Source organism: Schistocerca serialis, chromosome 12 (assembly GCF_023864345.2).
Source record: "Schistocerca serialis cubense isolate TAMUIC-IGC-003099 chromosome 12, iqSchSeri2.2, whole genome shotgun sequence".
Classification (NCBI taxonomy): Eukaryota; Metazoa; Arthropoda; class Insecta; order Orthoptera; family Acrididae; genus Schistocerca; species Schistocerca serialis.
The window spans coordinates 131,842,806-131,866,302 of record NC_064649.1 but is presented as its reverse complement, the minus strand read 5'-3'; the positions used below and the strand labels follow the sequence as shown (position 1 = coordinate 131,866,302).

General features: G+C 45.0%; 1 protein-coding gene across 1 annotated transcript in view; it reads right to left on the bottom strand.

Moving 5' to 3' along the window:
- Positions 1-17,754, bottom strand: part of LOC126428423 (angiotensin-converting enzyme-related protein-like) — a 279,896-nt gene extending 262,142 nt beyond the window's left edge. The window contains exon 1 of the mRNA XM_050090350.1: positions 17,433-17,754. Coding sequence (XP_049946307.1) covers positions 17,433-17,627 — 195 coding nt within the window. The 5' untranslated portion in view covers positions 17,628-17,754. The remainder of the gene's footprint in view (positions 1-17,432) is intronic.
- Between the last annotated feature and the right edge of the window lie 5,743 nt (positions 17,755-23,497).

The window sequence follows — 23,497 nt, the reverse complement described above, 5'->3', positions numbered from 1 at the left end:
GTCCCCGCAGCGGCAGGCCTCGTGCTGCACACACTCCAGACAATGTGCAGAGAGTTAACGAATTGGTGACTGCTGACAGACGTATCACAGTGAACGAATTGTCACGCTACGTTGGGATAGGGGAAGGAAGTGTCTGCAGAATACTGAAAGTGTTGGCGTTAAAAATGGTTGGTGCCAGGTGAGTTCCCAGGATGTTGACAGTGGCTCACAAACAAACAAGAAAAACGGTATGCAGCGAACTTTTGGAACAGTACGAGAATGTTGGGGGCGAATTTCTTGCAGTGGCATCATGCAATTTCAACCAAGAAAAAAATTGGAAACCACACCTTCTGCTGGAAAAGTTAGGCTACTTTTTTTTTCGATTCCGAAGGACTCTTGCTTGTGGACATCATGCCAAGTAGAACCACTATAAATTCTCTTGAATATGTGACGACACTGAAGAAACTTCAAGCTCGAATGAGTCGTGTTCGACCACATCGGCAAAAACAGGATGTTTTGTTGCTGCGCGACAATGCACGCCAACACGTCAGTCAAAAAACCGTGGAAGCGATCACAAAACTCGGATGGACAACACAAACACCCGCCTTACAGTACTGCCCTGGCCCCATGTGACTCATCTATTTGGGAAACTGAAAGACTCGCTTCGTGGAACAAGGTTTGAAGACAATGACTCCCTTGTGCACGCTGCCAAACAGTGGCTCCAACAGGTTGGTCCAGAATTATACCGTGCGGGCATACAGGCGCTGGTTCCAAGATGGCGCACGGCAGTTGAGAGGGATGGAAATTATGTGGAGAAATGAAAATGTTGTTCCTAAAGGATGTATCCACACACTGTAAAACTTTCAGACATGTAGAATAGAAGATGGATTTTTAAAAAAATAGTGTCCATTTCTTATGGAGTGACCCTCGTACACAAAAAATTTGGCTGGTAGCTGTATTCGTTAAAGTTACGTAGTCCACAGACACGGAACCCAACAACTATTTAAAATGGTTAAATTGATGTTAAGACTGCCTCTGGTATTGAAATTGCTTAAGTTTGGCGAAGACTTTTGTCCTAGAGTTCCTCCAGGTATGCCATACCCATCTAAAGCAGCTTTTTCACGACTGATACCGTGGAGCTACCAAATTTGCGACGATGTTTCACTCATTGTCTCAAATAGTCTGCGACACTTTCTGTGGGATTAAGATTGGTTTGTTCAGGAGGACAGTCGAGGTGCGATAGCTTATCTGTTTTTCATACCAGAACGTACGCTGTGAACACAGCTGTTAATGGTTTGGACGGTTTTACTATCAGCGGTTGATGTCGAAAGACTTCGTTTCACTTATACGCATGGCAGTTTTTGCCACTCTTTGCAAGGAGGGAAGAAGTAGTGGTTTGGAGAATATGTAAAGAAACACCGCAAGTAACTTGTACCCCAGTTTTACAAAAAAACGCTGTTTTAATTTAAAACAAGCAAAAATGTAGAAACATATGTATCCAATTTGTAGAATAATCACGTAAACCGCTTTGTAAATAAAAGCGAAACGCGTCTGGTGTAAAATTCTCTTTTATTAAATTCTAGTAAGCTCAAGACGGAAAAGTCAATAATAGCTTTCTTTAACAGCTGCTGCAGAATATGACCCTGCAGGCAATGTGTAAATTTAAGTGTTAAAAGTCTTCTCTGTCGGCATTTGTCTGGAGTGTAGCCATGTATGGAAGTGAAACATGGACGGTAAGCAACTCAGATAAGAAGAGAACAGAGAGTTTGGACATTCGTGATACAAATTAATACTGAAGATTAGATGGGAAGATCGCGTAAGTAATGAGGCACTGAGCGGAATTGGGGATACAAAAAATATGTGCCACAACTTGACTAAAAGGACGACTGGCTGATAGGAAATATGCCTTGACTTCCAGGGATCACCAATTTAGTATTGTAGGGAAGTGTTGATATTGGGGGGGGGGGGGGGGGAGATTGCTAAAAATCTTAGAGAGAGACCCAGAGAATAATACAGTAAGGAGGTTCAAAAGGACGTGGGCTGCAGTAGTTATGCAGTTATTCGGAGATGCTTGTACGGAATAGAGCACTGTGGACAGCTGCATCATATCAATCTTCGTCTTGGACACAGCGGGAACACCAACTACTACTACTACTACTACTACTACTACTACTACAATAATAATAATAATAATAATAATAATAATAACAACAACAACAACCGTCTGCACATTTGTCGACTTCAAGAGATCTTACGACTCCGTCGACTTCAACAGCGCTTACGACTCCGTCCGTCGACTTCAAGAGCGCTTACGACTCCGTCGACTTCAAGAGCGCTTACGACTCCGTCGACCGACAATGCCTGTTTAATATACTCAAAGAAAACAATCTAGATCCAAAAACACAAGGCCCATCCAACAAACACTAACAGACACAACTTCCAATGTCAAATTCAACGGAGAAATCTCACAACCTTTTTCCATCCATCAAGACTGGTGTCTGGCAGGGCGATGGCCTCTACGCACTATTTTTCAACATAGTTTTAGACAAAGTCATCAAAGAATGGGAACAAGAACTGAAAAAAAAACGAAACATCTGGAGACCAATCAGGCTAGGAAAAGAAAAGGATAATATCGACGTCACATGCCTAGCCTTCACTGATAAACTCGCGATCCTTTCTGGTGATGAATAAACAGCAATCCATCCTGAAATAATGTGCCGAGAAAGTTGGACTGCAAATTTCTTTTTCTAAAACCAAATTCATGGCTACAAAACACACCAAAACACAAAATTTAATCACAAAATATGGCACAGTACACAAGGTTAACCACTTCAAGTACTTAGCAGAAATTATTGAGCCTACACGTACAGAAAGATTGACACAAAAAAACACGGGAATTCAAAATGTGGAATGCACATGGGAAGGTTGTGAGCATTTACAATAAAAAATGTATAAACATCGACACAAAAATTCGACACTACACGACTTATTAAACCTGGAACACACTACGACAGCGAGACACAAACCTTAGTTACAAAGGAGACATCGAAAATATAAAAAAAAATGCTGAAAGAAACATCATCAGAAAAATCCTTGGCCCAAAACTCACAGACGAAGGATACCGTCTACAATCACACACAGTCACAGAAAAATATTCCAACATCGAAACCGATTTCCCCAAACGACGACTGAAATTCTGCGGACACGTCACGAGACTGGATGACAACTGACTAACGAAGAAAATTTGCAGAATTAGATTTTCACTCTGCAGCGGAGTGTGTGATGATATGAAACTTCCTGGCAGATTAAAACTGTGTGCCGGACCGAGATTCGAACTCGGGACCTTTGCCTTTCGCGGGCAAGTGCTCTACCGACTGAGCTACCCAAGCACGACTCACGCCCCGTCCTCACAGCTTTACTTCTGCCAGTACCTCGTCTCCTACCTTCCAAACTTTACAGAAGCTCTCCTGCGAACCTAGCAGAACTAGCACTCCAGAAAGAAAAGATATTGCGTGAGTCGCGCTTGGGTAGCTCAGTTGGTAGCGCACTTGCCCGCGAAAGGCAAAGGTCCGGAGTTCGAATCTCGGTCCAGCACACAGTTTTAATCTGCCAGGAAGTTTCAAAGAAAATTTTGATGTGCTTGCGGAAACTGAAAACGACAACAGTATGGATAAAACAGCTCCAAATTGATCTAAAAAAATGCCAAAATCTCACCGACAGACGTCGAAGATCGAAACGTCTTCAGACAAAGTCTGGATCTGGAAATATTCATCAGAAGACAAACCCAAAGTACCTAGAAGAAAATGGTCAGATGAACGTCGAGCTAAGCATAGCGAGATGATGATACATTTGTGGAAGAACAAGAAAAATGACGGCAACAGCTCATAATTTACTTTGTGATCCTCTATGGGTTCTAAATAATGTAAATAAATATATAGATAGATAAATAAAAATGTTTTGACCGGTGGCCTTGCTTTGGATTGTAAGAAATGAGACAGAGGCAAGGGTTTAATGGATAGATCTTCTCTTCTAGTTCCTGACCTCATCCCGTATGTACACGGGATCGGAATGTTAATAGTTGCTTTGCAGTGTTAGTGGTTCAAATGGCTCTGAGCACTATGGGACTTAACAGCTGAGGTCATCAGTCCCCTAGAACTTAGAACTACTTAAACCTAACTAACCTAAGGACATCACACACATCCATGCCCGAGGCAGGATTCGAACCTGCGACCGTAGCGGTCACGCGGTTCCAGACTGAAGCGCCTAGAACCGCACGGCCACTCCGGCCGGCGAGTGTTACTGGTAGGGAGTGGTTGGGCGACTTTCCCGGCTTCACCATTTCGCCACGGGTCTTAACTTGTGTTCCCCATCTGTCTGCGGCTACTACTATCTCATGTGGAAAAGTGAGAATTTTTTGTGAATGTTTGCAAATAGCGTGAGATGGGACGTGGATATCAGCGCGGTATTCACCTATTTGTATCGGAAAACCGTATAAAATCTACATCCAAACTGGCCGTCACACCAGTCCTCGTCGTTGATCCGCCGGACGGATTAGATCAGGTCCGGCTCACCTAATGGTCACTATAGATGGGCAGTTCTGTAACGTTGGAGCAATGGCCTTTGGCGAGGTATCGTACAGGAAACTTACTATGTATTCAGCTTTCTTCCCAATATTCGTTCGGAAACGGGGGAGATGGATCTGCAGTATATTAACCGACAACAACAGTTCATGTTTGGCTTGAAACCAATTGCAATCAAAAAGTCCTAATAGTCACTTCCGGTCATCTCGATGAGAATGGTTTTACGACTTTTCTTACGCTGTGACAAAGGGCTCGAATGGCACACTATTCCTTGTATACACATTGCACAGTCCGCGATGATACACCTACAGAGCAGCCAGTTTCATTCACAGACGATCACGGTCGCATCCAAACGCCATAGTTCATTTCTGCCTTCCTGACTCGCCTCCACGTGTCATTGCGCTGGTTGCAAACAAGCGACTTTCAAATTCAGATGACTTCAGCGACGGATTAGACCAAAGTTCGGCGCACCTAATGGGCACTGTAGAAGGGCAGTTTTGTGCCGTTGAGTCGCCTGCCCGCCGGCATCAGTTATATATCGTCTAGAACACAACAGAGCGGCAATTGCGCTCTTTTACGTGGGGGGTCACTAGTACGAGGGCAGTTCAATAAGTAATGCAACACATTTTTTTCTGAAACAGGGGTTGTTTTATTCAGCATTGAAATACACCAGGTTATTCCCCAATCTTTTAGCTACACAACACTATTTTTCAACGTAATCTCCATTCAATGCTACGGCCTTACGCCACCTTGAAATGAGGGCCTGTATGCCTGCACGGTACCATTCCACTGGTCGATGTCGGAGCCAACGTCGTACTGCATCAATAACTTCTTCATCATCCGCGTAGTGCCTCCCACGGATTGCGTCCTTCATTGGGCCAAACATATGGAAATCCGACGGTGCGAGATCGGGGCTGTAGGGTGCATGAGGAAGAACAGTCCACTGAAGTTTTGTGAGCTCCTCTCGGGTGCGAAGACTTGTGTGAGGTCTTGCGTTGTCATGAAGAAGAAGTTCGTTCAGATTTTTGTGCCGACGAACACGCTGAAGTCGTTTCTTCAGTTTCTGAAGAGTAGCACAATACACTGCCCAGTTGATCGTTTGACCACGGGGAAGGACATCGAACAGAATAACCCCTTCAGCGTCCCAGAAGACTGTAACCATGACTTTACCGGCTGAGGGTATGGCTTTTAAACTTTTTCTTGGTAGGGGAGTGGGTGTGGCGCCACTCCATTTATTGCCGTTTTGTTTCAGGTTCGAAGTGATGAACCCATGTTTCATCGCCTGTAACAATCTTTTGCAAGAAATTGTCACCCTCAGCCACATGACGAGCAAGCAATTCCGCACAGATGATTCTCCGTTGCTCTTTATGGTGTTCGGTTAGACAACGAGGGACCCAGCGGGAACAAACCTTTGAATATCCCAACTGGTGAACAATTGTGACAGCACTACCAACAGAGATGTCAAGTTGAGCACTGAGTTGTTTGATGGTGATCCGTCGATCATCTCGAACGAGTGTGTTCGCACGCTCCGCCATTGCAGGAGTCACAGCTGTGCACGGCCGGCCCGCACGCGGGAGATCAGACAGTCTCGCTTGACCTTGCGGCGATGATGACACACGCTTTGCCCAACGACTCACCGTGCTTTTGTCCACTGCCAGATCACCGTAGACATTCTGCAAGCGCCTATGAATATCTGAGATGCCCTGGTTTTCCGCCAAAAGGAACTCGATCACTGCCCGTTGTTTGCAACGCACATCCGTTACAGACGCCATTTTAACAGCACCGTACAGCGCTGCCACCTGTCGGAAGTCAATGAAACTATACGAGTCGAAGCGAGAATGTTTGAAAATATTCCACAAGAAATTTCCGGTTTTTTCAACCAAAATTGGCCGAGAAAAAAAATGTGTTGCATTACTTATTGAACTGCCCTCGTATCATTGAAAGACCTAAGTGAGAAGAAGAGCCCTGCAATAAACTACATTCCGCCAGAACTACTGATCGGAGAATCATTCACGACGAAACCATTTCACCTGAGACAAATACGGAAGCCATGTGTATGTGTACAGCTGGAGATGACGACAGAGACGTTAGCAGGTTGGGGTCGCGGTAAGTGCTAATCACATCAGAGGCAGCCCCGGGGCCTCAACAATACGCCGTCGTGGAAGGCGGAAGCAACTCTTCACTGGGCGGTGGCCGGTTACCAGCTGGCTGGTAGGACAGGGAACTCGGGGACCTCAGCCCCGGCAGCGTGGGAGCGGCTGGCCTAATGAGCGAGGCAGCGCCAGGGGTCAGGGGTCAGGCGTCGCCAGTCACAAGGCAGCTGGCCGCCTGGCCGGCGCATAGTCTTGTCTTGCGCTGTCTCGTCTCGTCCGGTAGCGGGCGTGTCACGGCACTGGGGTGCTACTCTAGACCGCGCAACCGGCAGGCGAAACGGGAGCAGGAATTTGTGAGGTGTGTTACAGACGAGCAGGACGAATTAAAACTGAGGCTTCCCTTCTGAGGCAGCAAAGGACTTGGAAGAGCGACTGAACGGAATGCATATATATATATACATCTACGAGCCTGCACTGCAGCACACACTTCAGTGCCTGGCACAAGGTAGATCGAACAGCCATCAATCTACATGTACATTTATACTCCCAACGGTGTGTGGCGGAGGGCACTTTACGTGCCACTGTCATTACCTCCCTTTCCTGTTCCAGTCGCGTATGGTTCGCGGGAAGAACGACTGCCGGAAAGCCTCCGTGCGCGCTCGAATCTCTCTAATTTTACATTCGTGATCTCCTCGGGAGGTAGATGTAGGGGGAAGCAATATATTCGATACCTCATCCAGAAACGCACCCTCTCGAAACCTGGACAGCAAGCTACACCGCGATGCAGAGCGCCTCTCTTGCAGATTCTGCCACTTGAGTTTGCTAAACATCTCCGTAACGCTATCTACTTCTGTTCTGTTGTTCTCTCTAACAGCACGTGAAAAAATGAACACTTAAATCTTTTTGCACGATCTCTTATTTATGATCATTTCTCCCTATTGACGTTGGTCACAAAATACAGGATGTTTCAAAAAGAATAGCCTGATTCCGAAACTCCATATTTATTGATAAAATCTGTTAAGTCCTGCCTAGTTGTCGAACAGCACCTGTTGTGTTGCCATTCATTAACAGCATTCCAGGGGGTGTTTTCCACCAGGATAACACTTTCCCAGATATCGCTGTTGCAAACCAACATGCTCTTCAGAGTGCCGACGTGTTGCCTTGGCTTGCTCGATCACCAGATCTGTCTCCAGTCAACATACGGGAAATCAGCCGTGCATTAACCAAGTGCAATAGGCATGGAACTCAATCCCACAAACTGTAGTTCCTTCTCTAGATTGTCGCACACAAGACAAAATGGTAGATATCGAAACAGACGACAGAGGGATAGAGAAACAATTAAAATCGCTCAAAAGGGGAAAGGCCGCTGGACCTGATGGGATACCAGTTCGATTTTACACAGAATACGCAAAGGAACTTGCCTCCCCTTATTGCAGCGGTGTACCGTTGGTCTATAGAAGAGCGTACAGTCCCAAAACATTGGAAAAGGGCACAGGTCATCCCCGTTTTCAAGAAGGGACGTCGAACAGATGTGCGGAACTGTATCTCTAACGTCGATCAGTTGTAGAATTTTGGAACACGTATTATGTTCGAGTACAATTACTTTTCTGCAGACTAGAGATCTTCTCCGTAGGAATTAGTATGGGTTTCGGAAAAGACGATCGTGTGAAACTCAGCGCGCGATATTCGCCCACGAGACTCAGAGGGCCATAGATACGGGGTCACAGGTAGATGCCGTGTTTCTTGACTTCCGCAAGGCGTTCGATACAGTTCCCCACAGTCGTTTAATGAACAAAGTAAGAGCATATGGACTATCAGACCAATTGCGTGATTGGATTGAAGAGTTCCTAGATAACAGAACGCAGCATGTCATTCTCAATGGAGAGATGTCTTCCGAAATAAGAGTAATTTCAGGTGTGCCGCAGGGGAGTGTCGTAGGGTCGTTGCTATTCACAATATACATAAATGATCTTGTGGATGACATCGGAAGTTCACTGAGCCTTTTTGCGGATGATGCTGTGGTATATCGAGAGGTTGTAACAATGGAAAATTGTATTGAAATGCAGGAGGATCTGCAACGAATTGACGCATGGTGCAGGGAATGGCAATTGAATCTCAATGTAGACAAGTGTAATGTGCTGCGAATACACAGAAAGATAGATCCTTTATCATTTAGCTACAAAATAGCGGGTCAGCAACTGGAAGCAGTTAATACCATAAATTATCTGGGAGTAGACATTAGGACTGATTTAAAATGCAATGATCATATAAAGGTGATCGTCGGTAGAGCAGATGCCAGACAGGTTCATTGGAAGAATCCTAAGGAAATGCAGTCCGAAAACAAAAAGAAGTAGGTTACAATACACTTGTTCGCCCACTGCTTGAATACTCCTCACCGATGTGGGATCCGTACCAGAGAGGGTTGATAGAAGAAATAGAGAAGATCCAACGGAGAGCAGCGCGCTTCGTTACAGGATCATTTAGTAATCGCGAAAGCTTTACGGAGATGATAAACTCCAGTGGAAGACTCTGCAGGAGAGACGCTCAGTAGCTCGGTACGGGCTTTTGTTAAAGTTTCGAGAACATACCTTCACCGAGAAGTCAAGCAGTATATTGCTCCCTCCTACGTATATCTCGCGAAGAGAGCATGAGGATAAAATCAGAGAGAGATTAGAGCCCACACAGAGGCATACCGACAATCTTTCTTTCCACGAACAATACGAGACTGGAATAGAAGGGAGAACCGATAGAGATACTCAAGGTAGCCTCCGCCACACACCGTCAGGTGGCTTGCGGATTATGGATGTAGATGTAGAAACTGACATGCGGCCCCTGTACAACACAATGCATACACGTTTGCATTCAACACTCGGGCGGCTACACCGGCTATTGATGTACCAGCATTTCATATTGGCAATGGCTTATCTCGCGCTTAGATCAGTTATCTTGCAATGTTAACCAGTTACACATGTTAGGTAGATAAACGTGTCCCGAAATTTCATTACTCTAAATTATTTTTGGTGCGATCTTTTCCGTCAGTGTACTTTTTAAATATGGAGATATGTCTCTAAGGTTAGGAACGACTTACTGTGCCATGTTCGCCAGAGTCGCCTCAGTCTATGAATCTGGCCTGATACACAGTACACTCGCATCCTGCTGATTAGGCGACAGTGTTGGAGAGCTAGGCTACTCCGCAGGGATCAGCGGCAGGTGCTAATGCAGCCGCATACGCCTGGATGTATGAATGAATGCGCCAGTTATACGGCAGTGCCAGGTTAGTTGATCTTGGACGGAGGGGCACCGGCGAGTCACTGAACCCAGTTCAGGGCTACCCCAGCCCAACGACCTGCGTTATAGATAGCACTGCAGTGGATGTTCGATACTCTCTCCACTGCGATAGAAAACCAAGAAGAATTATTGCGCGATTTTGTAATTATATTAGTTTAGTGCATGAGTTCGTAGAGTTTCTCCGTATGTTTTGAAATATCCCCTTTGGAAAAATATGAATGACTGTGTTAGTAAACCTCTTACGTTATTTGATTTTCAAACAGTTGAGCAAAACTGAACGTACTCAGACATTTCTCTCTTTACTTATTCTGATCAACACTAAACTGACACACAATATTTTTAGCGCAACGCAATCTGACTTTGAATAATCCTTACAAAAGAATGGCCCTGACTAACAATAACCTGTACTTTTCATGACTCATTTACCTCACAAAAATCTTCGTTACTCGAACTAGTGCAATACAGCGAGCGCCAATACCGCCAGCTAAATAAAAGATTCTAACTACTTAACGCACTAACTACTGATAGGCAGAGTTAGCAAATGAAAGATTTTCATAACAATGTATTTACCTTACTAATGTTGACAAGTCATATATATAACCATCTTTACAAATTTCCTTTTTCTGGCGGACACACGTCCAGATCGTCCTCCTATAGTAACCCCCTCAAAACTCCGCCATCTCTCTCTCTCTCTCTCCACATCCACCATTGCTGGCGGCTCACCTCCAACTGCACAACGCTACGCGCTGTTCACATCAAACTGCGCAACACTACACAAGCGAATACTCCAACAATGAATCCAACCAGCCACCGACTGCACACAGCACAGTCAGTGATTTTCATACAGAGCGCTACGTGGCGTTACCAACATAAAAACCTAAACAGCCTACTTAAAGTTTGCCGGCCGGTGTGGCCGAGCGGTTCTAAGCGCTACAGTCTGGAACCGCGAGACCGCCACGGACGCAGGTTCGAATCCTGCCTCGGGCATGGATGTGCGTGATGTCCTTAGGTTAGTTAGGTTTAAGTAGTTCTAAGTTCTAGGGGACTGATGACTTCAGAAGTTAAGTTCCATAGTGCTCAGAGCCATTTGAACCTACTTTCAGTTTAATAAACACAACGGAGGCTTTAGTCACGAACAACATATTCTCCACTATCTGCAACAGTCTGCCAACGCTAGTGCAACTATTCGACTCCGCGACTGTAGCAATGACAGTTTTGAGTGGAAGAAATCGTCGAGCCATGTTTCGAGCGAAGTTCCTTGAAGGCTGTTCAATAGAGAACGGAAAAGGTGAAAATTGAGGGCGCAAGATCAGGCGAATCCGGTGGGTGCGGAGCGACTGCCCATCTCCTGTATTGTGTTTTTTGTCAGTCTAGCAAAACGCGGGCGGGCGTTATCATGGAGTAGCGTTAGTTAACGCAGTGTTCCCCGTCTCGTTCTCGTATTGCGTCTGCGAGGCGTCTTAGTTGTTCGCAATAAATGTCAGCAGAGATGGTTACAAATGGTTCTAATGGCTTTACGCACTGTGGGACATAACGTCTGAAGTCATCCGTCCCCTAGACTTACGAGGTGCATTCAAGTTCTAAGGCCTCCGGTTTCTTTTCTAATTAACTACTGACCCGAAATCGATGGAACTGGCGTTACTTCTCGACTTAATCGTCCTGCAGACGTACACATTTTTCACAACGCTGTCGCCATGATTCCATGGCAGCGGCGAAGGCTTCTTTAGGAGTCTGTTTTGACCACTGGAAAATCACTGAGGCAATAGCAGCACGGCTGGTGAATGTGCGGCCACGGAGAGTGTCTTTCATTATTGGAAAAAGCCAAAAGTCACTAGGAGCCAGGTCAGGTGAGTAGGGAGCATGAGGAATCACTTCAAAGTTGTTATCACGAAGAAACTGTTGCGTAACGTTAGCTCGATGTGCGGGTGCGTTGTCTCGGTGAAACAGCACACGCGCAGCCCTTCCCGGACGTTTTTGTTGCAGTGCAGGAAGGAATTTGTTCTTCAAAACATTTTCGTAGGATGCACCTGTTACCGTAGTGCCCTTTGGAACGCAATGGGTAAGGATTACGCCCTCGCTGTCCCAGAACATACACACCATCATTTTTTCAGCACTGGCGGTTACCCGAAATTTTTTTGGTGGCGGTGAATCTGTGTGCTTCCATTGAGCTGACTGGCGCTTTGTTTCTGGATTGAAAAATGGCATCCACGTCTCATCTGTTGTCACAACCGACGAAAAGAAAGTCCCATTCGTGCTGACGTTGCGCGTCAACATTGCTCGGCAACATGCCACACGGGCAGCCGTTTGGTCGTCCGTCAGCATTCGTGGCACCCACCTGGATGACACTTTTCGCATTTTCAGGTCGTCATGCAGGATTGTGTGCACAGAACCCACAGAAATGCCAACTCTGGGGGCGATCTGTTCACCAGTCATTCGGCGATCCCCCAAAACAATTCTCTCCACTTTCTCGATCGTGTCATCAGACCGGCTTGTGCGAGGCCGAGGTTGTTTCGGTTTGTTGTCACACAATGTTCTGCCTTCATTAAACTGTCGCACCCACCAACGCACTTTCGACACATCCATAACTCCATCACCACATGTCTCCTTCAACTGTCGATGAATTTCAATTGGGTTCACACCACGCAAATTCAGAAAACGAATGATTGCACGCTGTCCAAGTAAGAAAAACGTCGCCAGTTTAAGTATTTAAAACAGTTCTCATTCTCGCCGCTGGCGGTAAAATTGCATCTGCCGTACGGTGCTGCCATCTCTGGGACGTATTGACAATGAACGCGGCCTCATTTTAAAACAATGCGCATGTTTCTATCTCTTTCCAGTCTGGAGAAAAAAAATTGGACGCCTTAGAACTTGAATGCACCTCGTAGAACTACTTAAACCTAACTAATCTAAGGACATCACACACATCCATGCCCGAGGCAGGATTCGAACCTGCGACCGTACCAGCAGCGCGGTTCCGGAATGAAGCGCCTAGAACCGCTGTGATGGTTATACCTCGGAGAAGCAATTGGTGGTACACTACACGGTCGCTATTCCATAAGATGCATAACATTGTCTTTTTTGGGTGCGCTCAGGTGTATGGGGAGTTGCTGCTTTGTTTGGGCTCAGCTATTTCTTTCTTTTTCTTACGTTCCCATAAAGACACCATTTCTCTTCACCAGTAACGGTACAGGATAGGAACGATCGTTGTTGTTCACGAGCCAATTGATGACTAGCAAGCAAATATGCACATTGGCCACCCGCTGATTACTGCTATTTTGGGCCTTGCGGGATTAGCTGAGCGGTCTGAGGCGCTGCAGTCATGGACTGTGCGGCTGGTCCCGGCGGAGGTTCGAGTCCTCCCTCGGGCATGGGTGTGTGTGTTTGTCCTTAAGCTAAATTATCCTAAGTAGTGTGTAAGCTTAGGGACTGATGACCTTAGTAGTTAAGTCCCACAAGATTTCACACAGTAATTTTGGCGTAGAGCATGCTATAATCCCGGATATCCTATTTTTTGGACCTTCCCCCCATTGTATGCAAATGTTGCACGATGGTGGAATGGTTGGTTGGGTTAAAAGAGAGGGGAAGGGACCAAACTACGAGGTCATCGGCCCCTTGTTCTCGATAAAACGATGCCACAAGTGTGAGAATAAAACGGACGAGACATATAGCACAAAACGGAAAGAAAGTAAAACCACAAGAACGAAAGAGAGGCAACGAATACTAAAAGGAACAAAAGGGGACAAGAAGACAACAGAGACGCTAGAAACAGAGAGTAAAACAAGAAAGCAGATTACAGTGGCTGGACGACCACGGGAATGAAAAGGAGAAGTCAGCCACTCTGCAACACATTAAAACTTCCACCCTAAAAGCACTAGGGTGGAGGACACACAGGGACAAAGGACACGCGCTAAAACTTACATGGAAGTATAAAACCCACTCTCACGGATAAAACTTAATTGCTTTCCAACTCCAATGGATACACCAAACTTGATCAGTGCTAAAGATTGTACGTGCGTGTATGGGGAGGGGAGAGGGCGGGGGGGGGGGGGGGAGGGGAGGGGAGGGCGCAACGCACAGTAGCACTGATAACATCCCGTCTGACACACTGCTTCGTCGTCACGTAAACGGACGGTTCTGGGTCATTCCACCGTCTAACAACTTTGCCAGTTAGTAGCAATTTCAAATGTTAGTATACATTCCGAAGAAAAAAAAAAATCATCGTACCCTCTGTTTCTAGTTTAAAATATCATCCAGCAGTTTCTGAAACGAAATTACTCCAAGTCGTTGCGAAAAAAGCTTACGCTACAAAAAATTGAACATTTTTTACTTGAACTGTGGAAAGAGCCAGGAACGCTAATATATATGGAGTACAAAAACTTTATCAACAAGCTCAAAAGTTATAGACGCATGTACTACATATTTTATCGTGAAAACATAAAAGTACTCCGAAATCAAAAACACTTGTAAAATGCTCTAAGAAGTGTGAAATTGTTTCGCCTGTGTAAAGCAAAATGTCGTCGCTGACGAATCTGCGTTCTGTTCGGCTTCGTAGAATCTTTCAGCGAGAAAATTGACAAAGTTACAAAATTAATCGTTACTGTGCAGTGTCACATATGAAGGCTGATTTATTTATGAGATTCTGTGCACGAGAACTTTCAAGTCGCCGACGTGATTCGTACGGAACAAGTGCTCATAGTTCTTAAGACAGTCATTTTAGACCTAATGTTTACTGGACTTTTTTCTTCGTTTTGTTCATACTACCTCATAAAACAGGGAAAGGAAAGAGCTTGCAGTAGAAGAAATTTTTTTCACGTTATAGACGATGATCAAGTGCTCTACCTCTTGAGATATGCCCATGTTTACTGGATTTTTTTTTTTTTTTACTTCGAATGACGGCCCCTGTCCTATCCTTGAATTCTGACCATTCCTCCTGAAACACCACGTATTTGCAGCTGTTACAGTCTCCACCACTTCCTCCAAAACAAATATTCGCTACAAAAAAATGAATGTAGGCAATTATAAACCACCATTTTCCTTGGAGTCATGGCAAAGATATTAGTTTGTATGGTTTTGGCAAACCAAAGTTTTGTTCCTATTAGCCACAGGGAATCTGCAAAAATATAGCTCTAGGTGACAATATCCTTTCTTTCCATAAGAAACTTGTGTCCATCATCATATTTTCTGGACTTAAAACCAATGTCTTTTAGAAAGAGAAAGATTGACATTTCACAGCCCTCATACTCAATTTTGTGTTGTTGTTCCACACAATCAGTTACGCATGTATAAAGCAGAGTGTAAGAGTATGTCTGGGATCTCCTCTCAAAACGTTGGCTCTATTTCATGCAGATTTGGCACAGAAACAGCAGACATCTTGAGTGGGGTTTATAACCTCTTAACTGCACGAGAAGTTGAAACAAGGCCAAAAATGGGTTTTCAAGTCCTGCCATATACGCTGCCCTTGATGACGTATGTTATGTGGGAACAGTACTGACATGTCAAATCAACCTGTTTTGCAAGGCAGCATTCAAGTCAGGGGGCAAGAAAATTTTCTGGGCCCCCACATACAAGCTGCCCTATGTGATATGCATGTTGTTGTATCAGCCATCTTTACTGAACTATGTTGCAGGAGCTACCTACAGGTTGAGATGGATAGACGATCGGTTGGCAGAGCAAGGGGAGGAGGAAATGGACAGAGAAAGAGGAGAGGGAGATGCATGAGGCAGGTGGAAGGTGTAGAGGTAGTGGCGTCATAAAACTGATTATAGCGAGGTAAATGTACTACACAATCTTGTATCATTTGAAGTGAACGATATCACACTGAATATGCAAAAACAAAAAAAATCCACTACTACATCATTATGTGAAACTGTTTGAATGTCAACATTTATAAATACATAATGTAATTACAATGATGATTATGGACTTCTCAAAAAAGACAGTTACATCTTATTTATGAAAGGCATGTTCCAAAGATTGTTTTGTATGAATAGATCGATATACAATAATTTTTTTGCTACATGTTGTTAGAGGTAAGTATTTGTTCTTTTGTCCACTTGGTTGAACGAGTCTGAAGAGCGAGGATGGAGAATCAGTTGTGTGTTTTTTATTGAGTTATATTGGGAAGTGGAATGACTGAATATATATGTAACTCTGAAGAAAGTCCACCAAATTTCACATTATTATTGAAACATCAACCCGATGATCCTGTAGACAATTATATAAATATAAACCACCGGAAGTAATTGAACAACGAGCCATCAATACAGAACAAGGAAGAGTAACAAAAAAAGATGACTATTTTCATTATTAACAGAACTGTTTGTTTAAATTGGAGAGTCCCTGTCACTCGCTGCAGTGTTTCATTATCTAAGTGTGGCAACTGCTGTGAAATGGTGATCGGCTGCACAAGTTACTAACTTAGTCCAAACATTAAAACAATCAACTTTGGGCAACAAGAGGGTGGTTAAAGTGGACAGATGGAAAAGGAAGAGGTAGAGATTGTAATGGTACTTGAATTACGTAACCATTACGGCACCTGAACCTCTCGATACCAGCAATATTCTACTGTGTTTCTGTAAAGTATTTGACATATTTCTGAGACAACATTCAGATTTGATTTCATTAATGTAGAGATACTTTGATACATCGATATGTTTATGTTGCAATGATATTATTCTTATGTGTATTCTTTCTTTTGTCACCATGATCTCTGACGCACTTGTAACTCTGATTCTTGGGCGCGTAAGCGATTATTACTTAGTAGTTAGAATCAGACCTTGAAAAAGTCAAGTCTTGGACGTCATGTTGTAAAGACGCATATTGTAGTCAGCTTATAACATGTGAACTTTAACAGTAACGAAGATGTTTTCAAGTATGCTTTGTATTCTGAAGTGATGTTTTGTGTGTTACGTGATATTGCACAAAAGTAATAAAAAAGAAGTGTGACTTAAATTCGGAGTGCTGATTACTTTTTTACATCACCATTGTCCTGCAAAAGTGTAATCTTCAAGAATGGTTTGTGAAAGACATCTATAAAACTTTTGAATATAGCAGAATAAAACCTAGGCCTCTTTGCATCCGAGCTGGGAATCATCACGACCTAGATTTTCGACGATTGAGCCATGATTTCACAACGAGACCAGCGGGGGAAACACGAAAAGAAGAGTGCCTAGTTCATTCATTATTACATGAAATGACTTTATAAACTGTGCTCTAATGACACCTGCCACATAATAATTTTGTTGTTGCCCGAAAATGCAGTATTTAGCAGCGTGAACAACACCACAATCATTTGACCTTTGTTGTGGTAGGGTTGTTAGAAGATGGAAAGAGGGAGGGGAAAGAGGGTATGGTAAAAGGGTACGGTGTGGTGGAAAAAAATGGACACAAGAGGGGGACGGAGGGGTGTTCAATGTATGTGCTGACGCATAGGTGGGCAGAGCTGCGGGGAAAAGGCTAGTTTAGTCAATACCAGAGTGGACGGGGCACCTACCTTGAGCTTGAGGTTGTGGCGGGAAGGATTCAGCAGCCAGGCCCACGTGGCGTTGGCGTGGTCGGGGCACATGTCGACGTAGTCGCTCTCTGCGAGCTCCACCGCCAGCAGCGCCTCCTGGTCGTTGAGGAAGCTGAACGCGCCCGTCGACGTCACGAGCAGTAGCGCCGCGGCGCACAGCACGCCCGCCGTCATGTCGCAGGTCCGCGAGCACTCGCTGTAGCGACGAAGGCACCGGCTCACTAGCCCACCCTACACGCGACACACCTGCTGTGCCCTCTGACCGCAAGCGTGGTCCATTTCCTGAACACCAAACGCCGTACTGACCGAGTCTTCCCTCGCGTTCTCGATGGGGCTGTCACTAACCGTCACACGGTATCACCACAGAACACCGTCCCACTGTTCACTTTGTCGTGAGACACCGCGCGACAACTGGGCTTATCACGACGCAAGACCGTCTCTGTCACCGACTCAACCTTCCCGTGGCCCACGTGCAAGTGATTATCTGCATTCCACAATCCGATAACTTCTATCAATTGCCGTCTCGATTATTTCTATCGATAGCGGGCCGACAGATAGGCCAAGGTCTGGCCGACAATCGGGAGGCTCTTGCTTCGCGTCAGCAACAGGTTATTAACGAGGTCACCGTGTTGATGAGTCAACGCGCTATCTGAGACTGTCGCTCAGTGCCACATTCTTTTAAGACGTCACCACGTCTAAAGCTGGAATGCACTTTATGTGACCAAATCTGACGCTTCTATCGTTGGCAGGTGGCCTACTGAACCACGCTTGTTATCACAACACACTCTAAATCCCGAGCGGGCCAGCGATGGCCAATGGCGACTAGCGTGCCGTATGAAGCTCCCACTGCGTGACGTCACCATCCGTCGGCAGCGGCACCTGAAACAAACGGAACACACGTCTGTTAGGAGAGCGAATTAAGACCTGTAAACAAACAAACAAACAAACAAACAAACAAACGCACCCGACACCGTTTCTGAAGGTTTGGACCGCTCCATCCCAAAATTACGATGCATTTGAAATGATGAAAAACGTGTCATGTACATAATTCCTAGAGGCTACAGGCAACAGTACTTAAGCAGAATGACAGGTGCAACTGAGTTGCCTTTACCTGTGTGTGTGTGTTTTTTTGTTTTATCGTAAATACAAAAATTGGAATGTGAACTGAGAACCTAAATGTGCTACTGAGCTCAAAGCCACATCACTTACATGAAATTCAATAGAATCCTGTGAGTGTGAAATCGATCTCATTCGTAAGCAAATAAATAAACAAACCAATAATTTCACAATCAGTAAATCTGGTCAGTGCGAACTGTTTGTAAAAATCGTAACAGTATATAAAAAAGTGAAATGTTGACCTATATACGAATGTAACCCGAAATACATGAAAATTTCTGCACTGACATATGGCCCTGGTAAAATAAACTGGCAGAACCTGCACCGGGCAAAGGAAACGAAATAATCACGTATTATGAATCTCACCTGCAAAATGAAGTATTGGCAGGAACAGCAACACACCAAAACTCCGCAACAGCTAAAAACAATACTGCTACAAACTAACTACAGTTCGTCCAGGGGAACTGGGTTCATAATCTTGACACACAATGTCAATGAAACACATGACTCAATCTTTAAGTACTGGAATTTCGGTTAGGAAGGAACTGATCAAAGGAAACAGTTATAGACACTAATGTGAGAATCCATTTAATTCAATAACTTCCATGGTAGAGTAAATTAACTCTGAAGATCAATCAATAGAATAATTATCAAAAATTCTACTACGACGAAGCTGGCGTGGACCAACAATAGAAGTCTACAAAATTATTCAGCCCGCAACTGCGCTGCTGCTACGGTCGCAGGTTCGAATCCTGCCTCGGGCATGGATGTGTGTGATGTCCTTACGTTAGTTAGGTTTAAGTAGTTCTAAATTCTAGGGGACTGATGACTTCTGATGTTAAGTGCCATAGTGCTTAGAGGCATTTGAACCATTTCTACAAAATTAAAAATAAACTTTTTACCTCGTCATATAATACCTTGTTGTTCATTTCAGAACCGTTTTTATGTCCGTATGCTATACAACCACTGTTCTGAGTCGTCATTCCTGCTCGTAGTACATCTGCAACTCTCGTAGTTCCAAGAGGGCATCCATGCATTACACTGTACACTCAACGAAACCCCGCCTGCTGCATACCGCAGCTATTCACTACTGACTGACAAAAGATTCTACGACTCCACAATATTGTCATCACATCATTTCCCTTTACAAATCCAATAGCACCTTAAAAAAATAATAGCCATCTTACACAGATGGAACTAATTCTAAAATATGCGTGGTGTTGGCCAGCTTCTAGGAATGTCACGAACTGACTTATACAGTACACATTTGCAATACTTTCATTTTTTACGATCGATTTCTGTCTGTTTCAGACCATACACTGCTCACAAAACCTATTCAATTGCGTATTCCACAATTCCAACGCTTACTCATTCTGAAGTATTGTTCTACACGTATGTTATATCCAACGTATCTTTCTGTCTTACAATGTTAAAATTAAGGCGCCAAGAACACCACTTGGTACCTGAACAACACATTAAAGTGAAGAAAAACAGAAATTAGAACCTGTACGAAATTTAGAAATGGAAGAAATAACCCTCGCTTCGACTTCCTAATTTCGACAGTTGCTACGAATGCGACACACAGGGCACAAGGTGTACTTGTCAGAGCATTGAGCAAATACACTGAAGAGCCAATGAGACTGGTACACCTGCCTAATATCGAGTAGGGCCCCCGCGACCACGCAGAAGTGCCGCAACACGACGTGACATGGACTACACGTGTGTGAAGTAGTGTTGGACGGAACCGACACCATGAATCCTGCAGGACTGTCCATAAATCGCTTAGAGTACGAGGAGGTGGAGATCTCTTCTGTAAGGCATGTTGCAAGGCATACCAGATATGCTTAATAACGTTCATTTCTGGGGAATTCTGTGGCCAGCGGAAGTCATTAAACTCACAAGAATATTCAGATACAGATATGTAAATAGACAGAACACGGCGCTGCATCTCTAAGACACGTGTCTGGCACACATGTTAAATCGGCTACTGCTGTTACAACGGCAGGTTATCAAGATTTGAGTTTGAACGTGGTGTTACAGTCGGAGCACGAGCAATGGGACACAGCATCTCCGAGGTAGCGATGAAGTGGGGATTTTCCAGTGCGACCATTCCACGAGTGTACCGTGAATATCAGGAATCTGCTAAAACATCAAATCCTGCAAGAACGGGACCAATGACGACTGAAGACAATCGTTCATCGTGACCCAAATTGCTGCAGATTTCAGTGCTGGGCCATCAACAAGTGTCAGCGTGAGAACCATTCTACGAAACATCATCGATATGGGCTTTCGGAGCCGAAGACCCACTCGTGTTCCTTTGATGACTGCACGACACAAAGCTTTAAGCCTCGCCTGGGCCCGTCAATACTGACATTGGACTGTTGATGACTAAAAAAAATGTTGCCTGGTCGGAAGAGTCTAGTTTCAATTTGTATCGAGCGCATGGACGTGTATGTGAATGGAGACAACCTCATGAATCCATGGAAACTGCATGTGAGCAGGGAACTGTTGAAGCTGGTTGAGGCTCTGTAATGGTGCGGGGTGTGTGCAGTTGGAGTGATATGGGACCCCTGATAGGTCTGACAGGTGACATATGAAACTTCCTGGAAGATTAAAACTGTGTGCCGGACGGAGACTCGAACTCGGGACTGTTGCCTTTCGCGGGCAAGTGCTCTAACCGAGCTACCCAAGCACGACTCACGCCCCGTCCTCACAGCTTTACTTCCGCCAGTACCTCGTCTCCTACCTTCCAAATTTTACAGAAGGTCTCCTGTGAACCTTGCAGAACTAGCACTCCTGAAAGAAAGGATATTGCGGAGACATGGCTTAGCCGCAGCCTGGGGGACGTTTCCAGAATGAGATTTTCACTCTGCAGCGGAGTGTGCGCTGATATGAAACTTCCTGGCAGATTAAAACTGTGTGCCCGACCGAGACTCGAACTCGGGACCTTTGCCTTTCGCGGGCAAGTGCTCTACCAACTGAGCTACCCAAGCACGACTCACGACCCGTCCTCACAGCTTCAATTCAGCCGGCACCCCAGACTGTGCCTAAGCCATGGCTCCGCAATATCCTTTCTTCCAGGAGTGCTAGTTCTGCAAGGTTCGCAGAAGAGCTTCTGTGAAGTTTGGAAGGTAGGAGACGAGATACTGGCAGAAGTGAAGCTGTGAGGACGGGGTGTGAGTCGTGGTTGGGTAACTCGGTTAGAGCACTTGCCCGCGAAAAGCAAATTCCCGAGTTCGAGTCTCGTTCGGGCACACAGTTTTAATCTGCCAGGAAGTTTCATATCAGCGCACACTCCGCTGCAGAGTGAAAATGTCATTCAGGTGACATATGACTGACAGGTGACACGTACCTAAGCATCCTGTCTGATCACCTGCTTCCATTCATGTCCATTGTGCAATCAAATGGACAATTCCAACAGGACAATGCGACACCCCACACGTCCACGATTGCTACAGAGTGGCTCCAAGAACATTCTTCTGTGTTTTAAGACATCCGCTGACCACGAAGCTCCCCAGACATGAACATTATTGAGCATATCTGGGATGCCTTGCAACGTGCTCTTCTGAAGAGATCTCCACCCTATCGTACCCAACGGATTTATGGACAGGTCTGCAGGATTCGTGGTGTCAGTTCCGTCGAGCACTACTTCAGATAGTAGTGGAGTCCGTGTCACGTCGTGTTGCGGCAGTTATGCGTGCTTACGGGGGTACTACACGATATTAGGCAGGTGTACTAGTTTCTACATCTACATCTACATGATTACTCCGCAATTCACATTTAAGTGCTTGGCAGAGGATTCATCGAACCACAATCATACTATCTCTCTACCATTCCACTTCCGAACAGCGCGAGGGAAAAACGAACACCTAAACCTTTCTGTTCGAGCTCTGATCTCTCTTATTTTATTTTGATGATCATTCCTACCTATGTAGGTTGGGCTCAACAAAATATTTTCGCATTCGGAAGACAAAGTTGGTGACTGAAATTTCGTAAATAGATCTCGCCGCGACGAAAAACGTCTTTGCTTTAATGACTTCCATCCCAACTCGCGTATCATATCTGCCACACTCTATCCCCTATTACGTGATAATACAAAACGAGCTGCCCTTTTTTGCACCCTTTCGATGTCCTCCGTCAATCCCATCTGCTAAGGATCCCACACCGCACAGCAATATTCTAACAGAGGATGAACGAGTGTAGTGTAAGCTGTCTCTTTAGTGGACTTGTTGCGTCTTCTAAGTGTCCTGCCAATGAAACGCAACCTTTGGCTCGCCTTCCCCACAATATTATCTATGTGGTCTTTCCAACTGAAGTTGTTCGTAATTTTAACACCCAGGTACTTAGTTGAATAGACAGCCTCGAGAATTGTACTATTTATCGAGTAATCGAATTCCAAAGGATTTCTTTTGGAACTCGTGTGGATCACCTCACATTTTTCCTTATTTAGCGTCAACTGCCACCTACCACACCATATAGCAATCTTTTCTAAATCGCTTTGCAACTGATACTGGTCTTCGGATGACCTTACCAGACGGTAAATTACAGCATCATCTGCGAACAACCTAATAGAACTGCTCAGATTGTCACCCAGGTCATTTATATAGATCAGGAACAGCAGAGGTCCCAGGACGGTTCCCTGGGGAACACCTGATATCACATCAGTTTTACTCGATGATTTGCCGTCTATTACTACGAACTGTGACCTTCCTGACAGGGAATCACGAATCCAGTCGCACAACTGAGACGATACCCCATAGGCCCGCAGCTTGATTAGAAGTCGCTTGTGAGGAACGGTGTCAAAAGCTTTCCGGAAATCTTTGGCTCTTCAGTATGTGTGTTTTCGTGTCGACTGAAATGCGGCAACGGTGACCTCACAATACTCTACTGGAACGGGAAGTGCCTTCTGCCACGCACTTGGGTGGTTC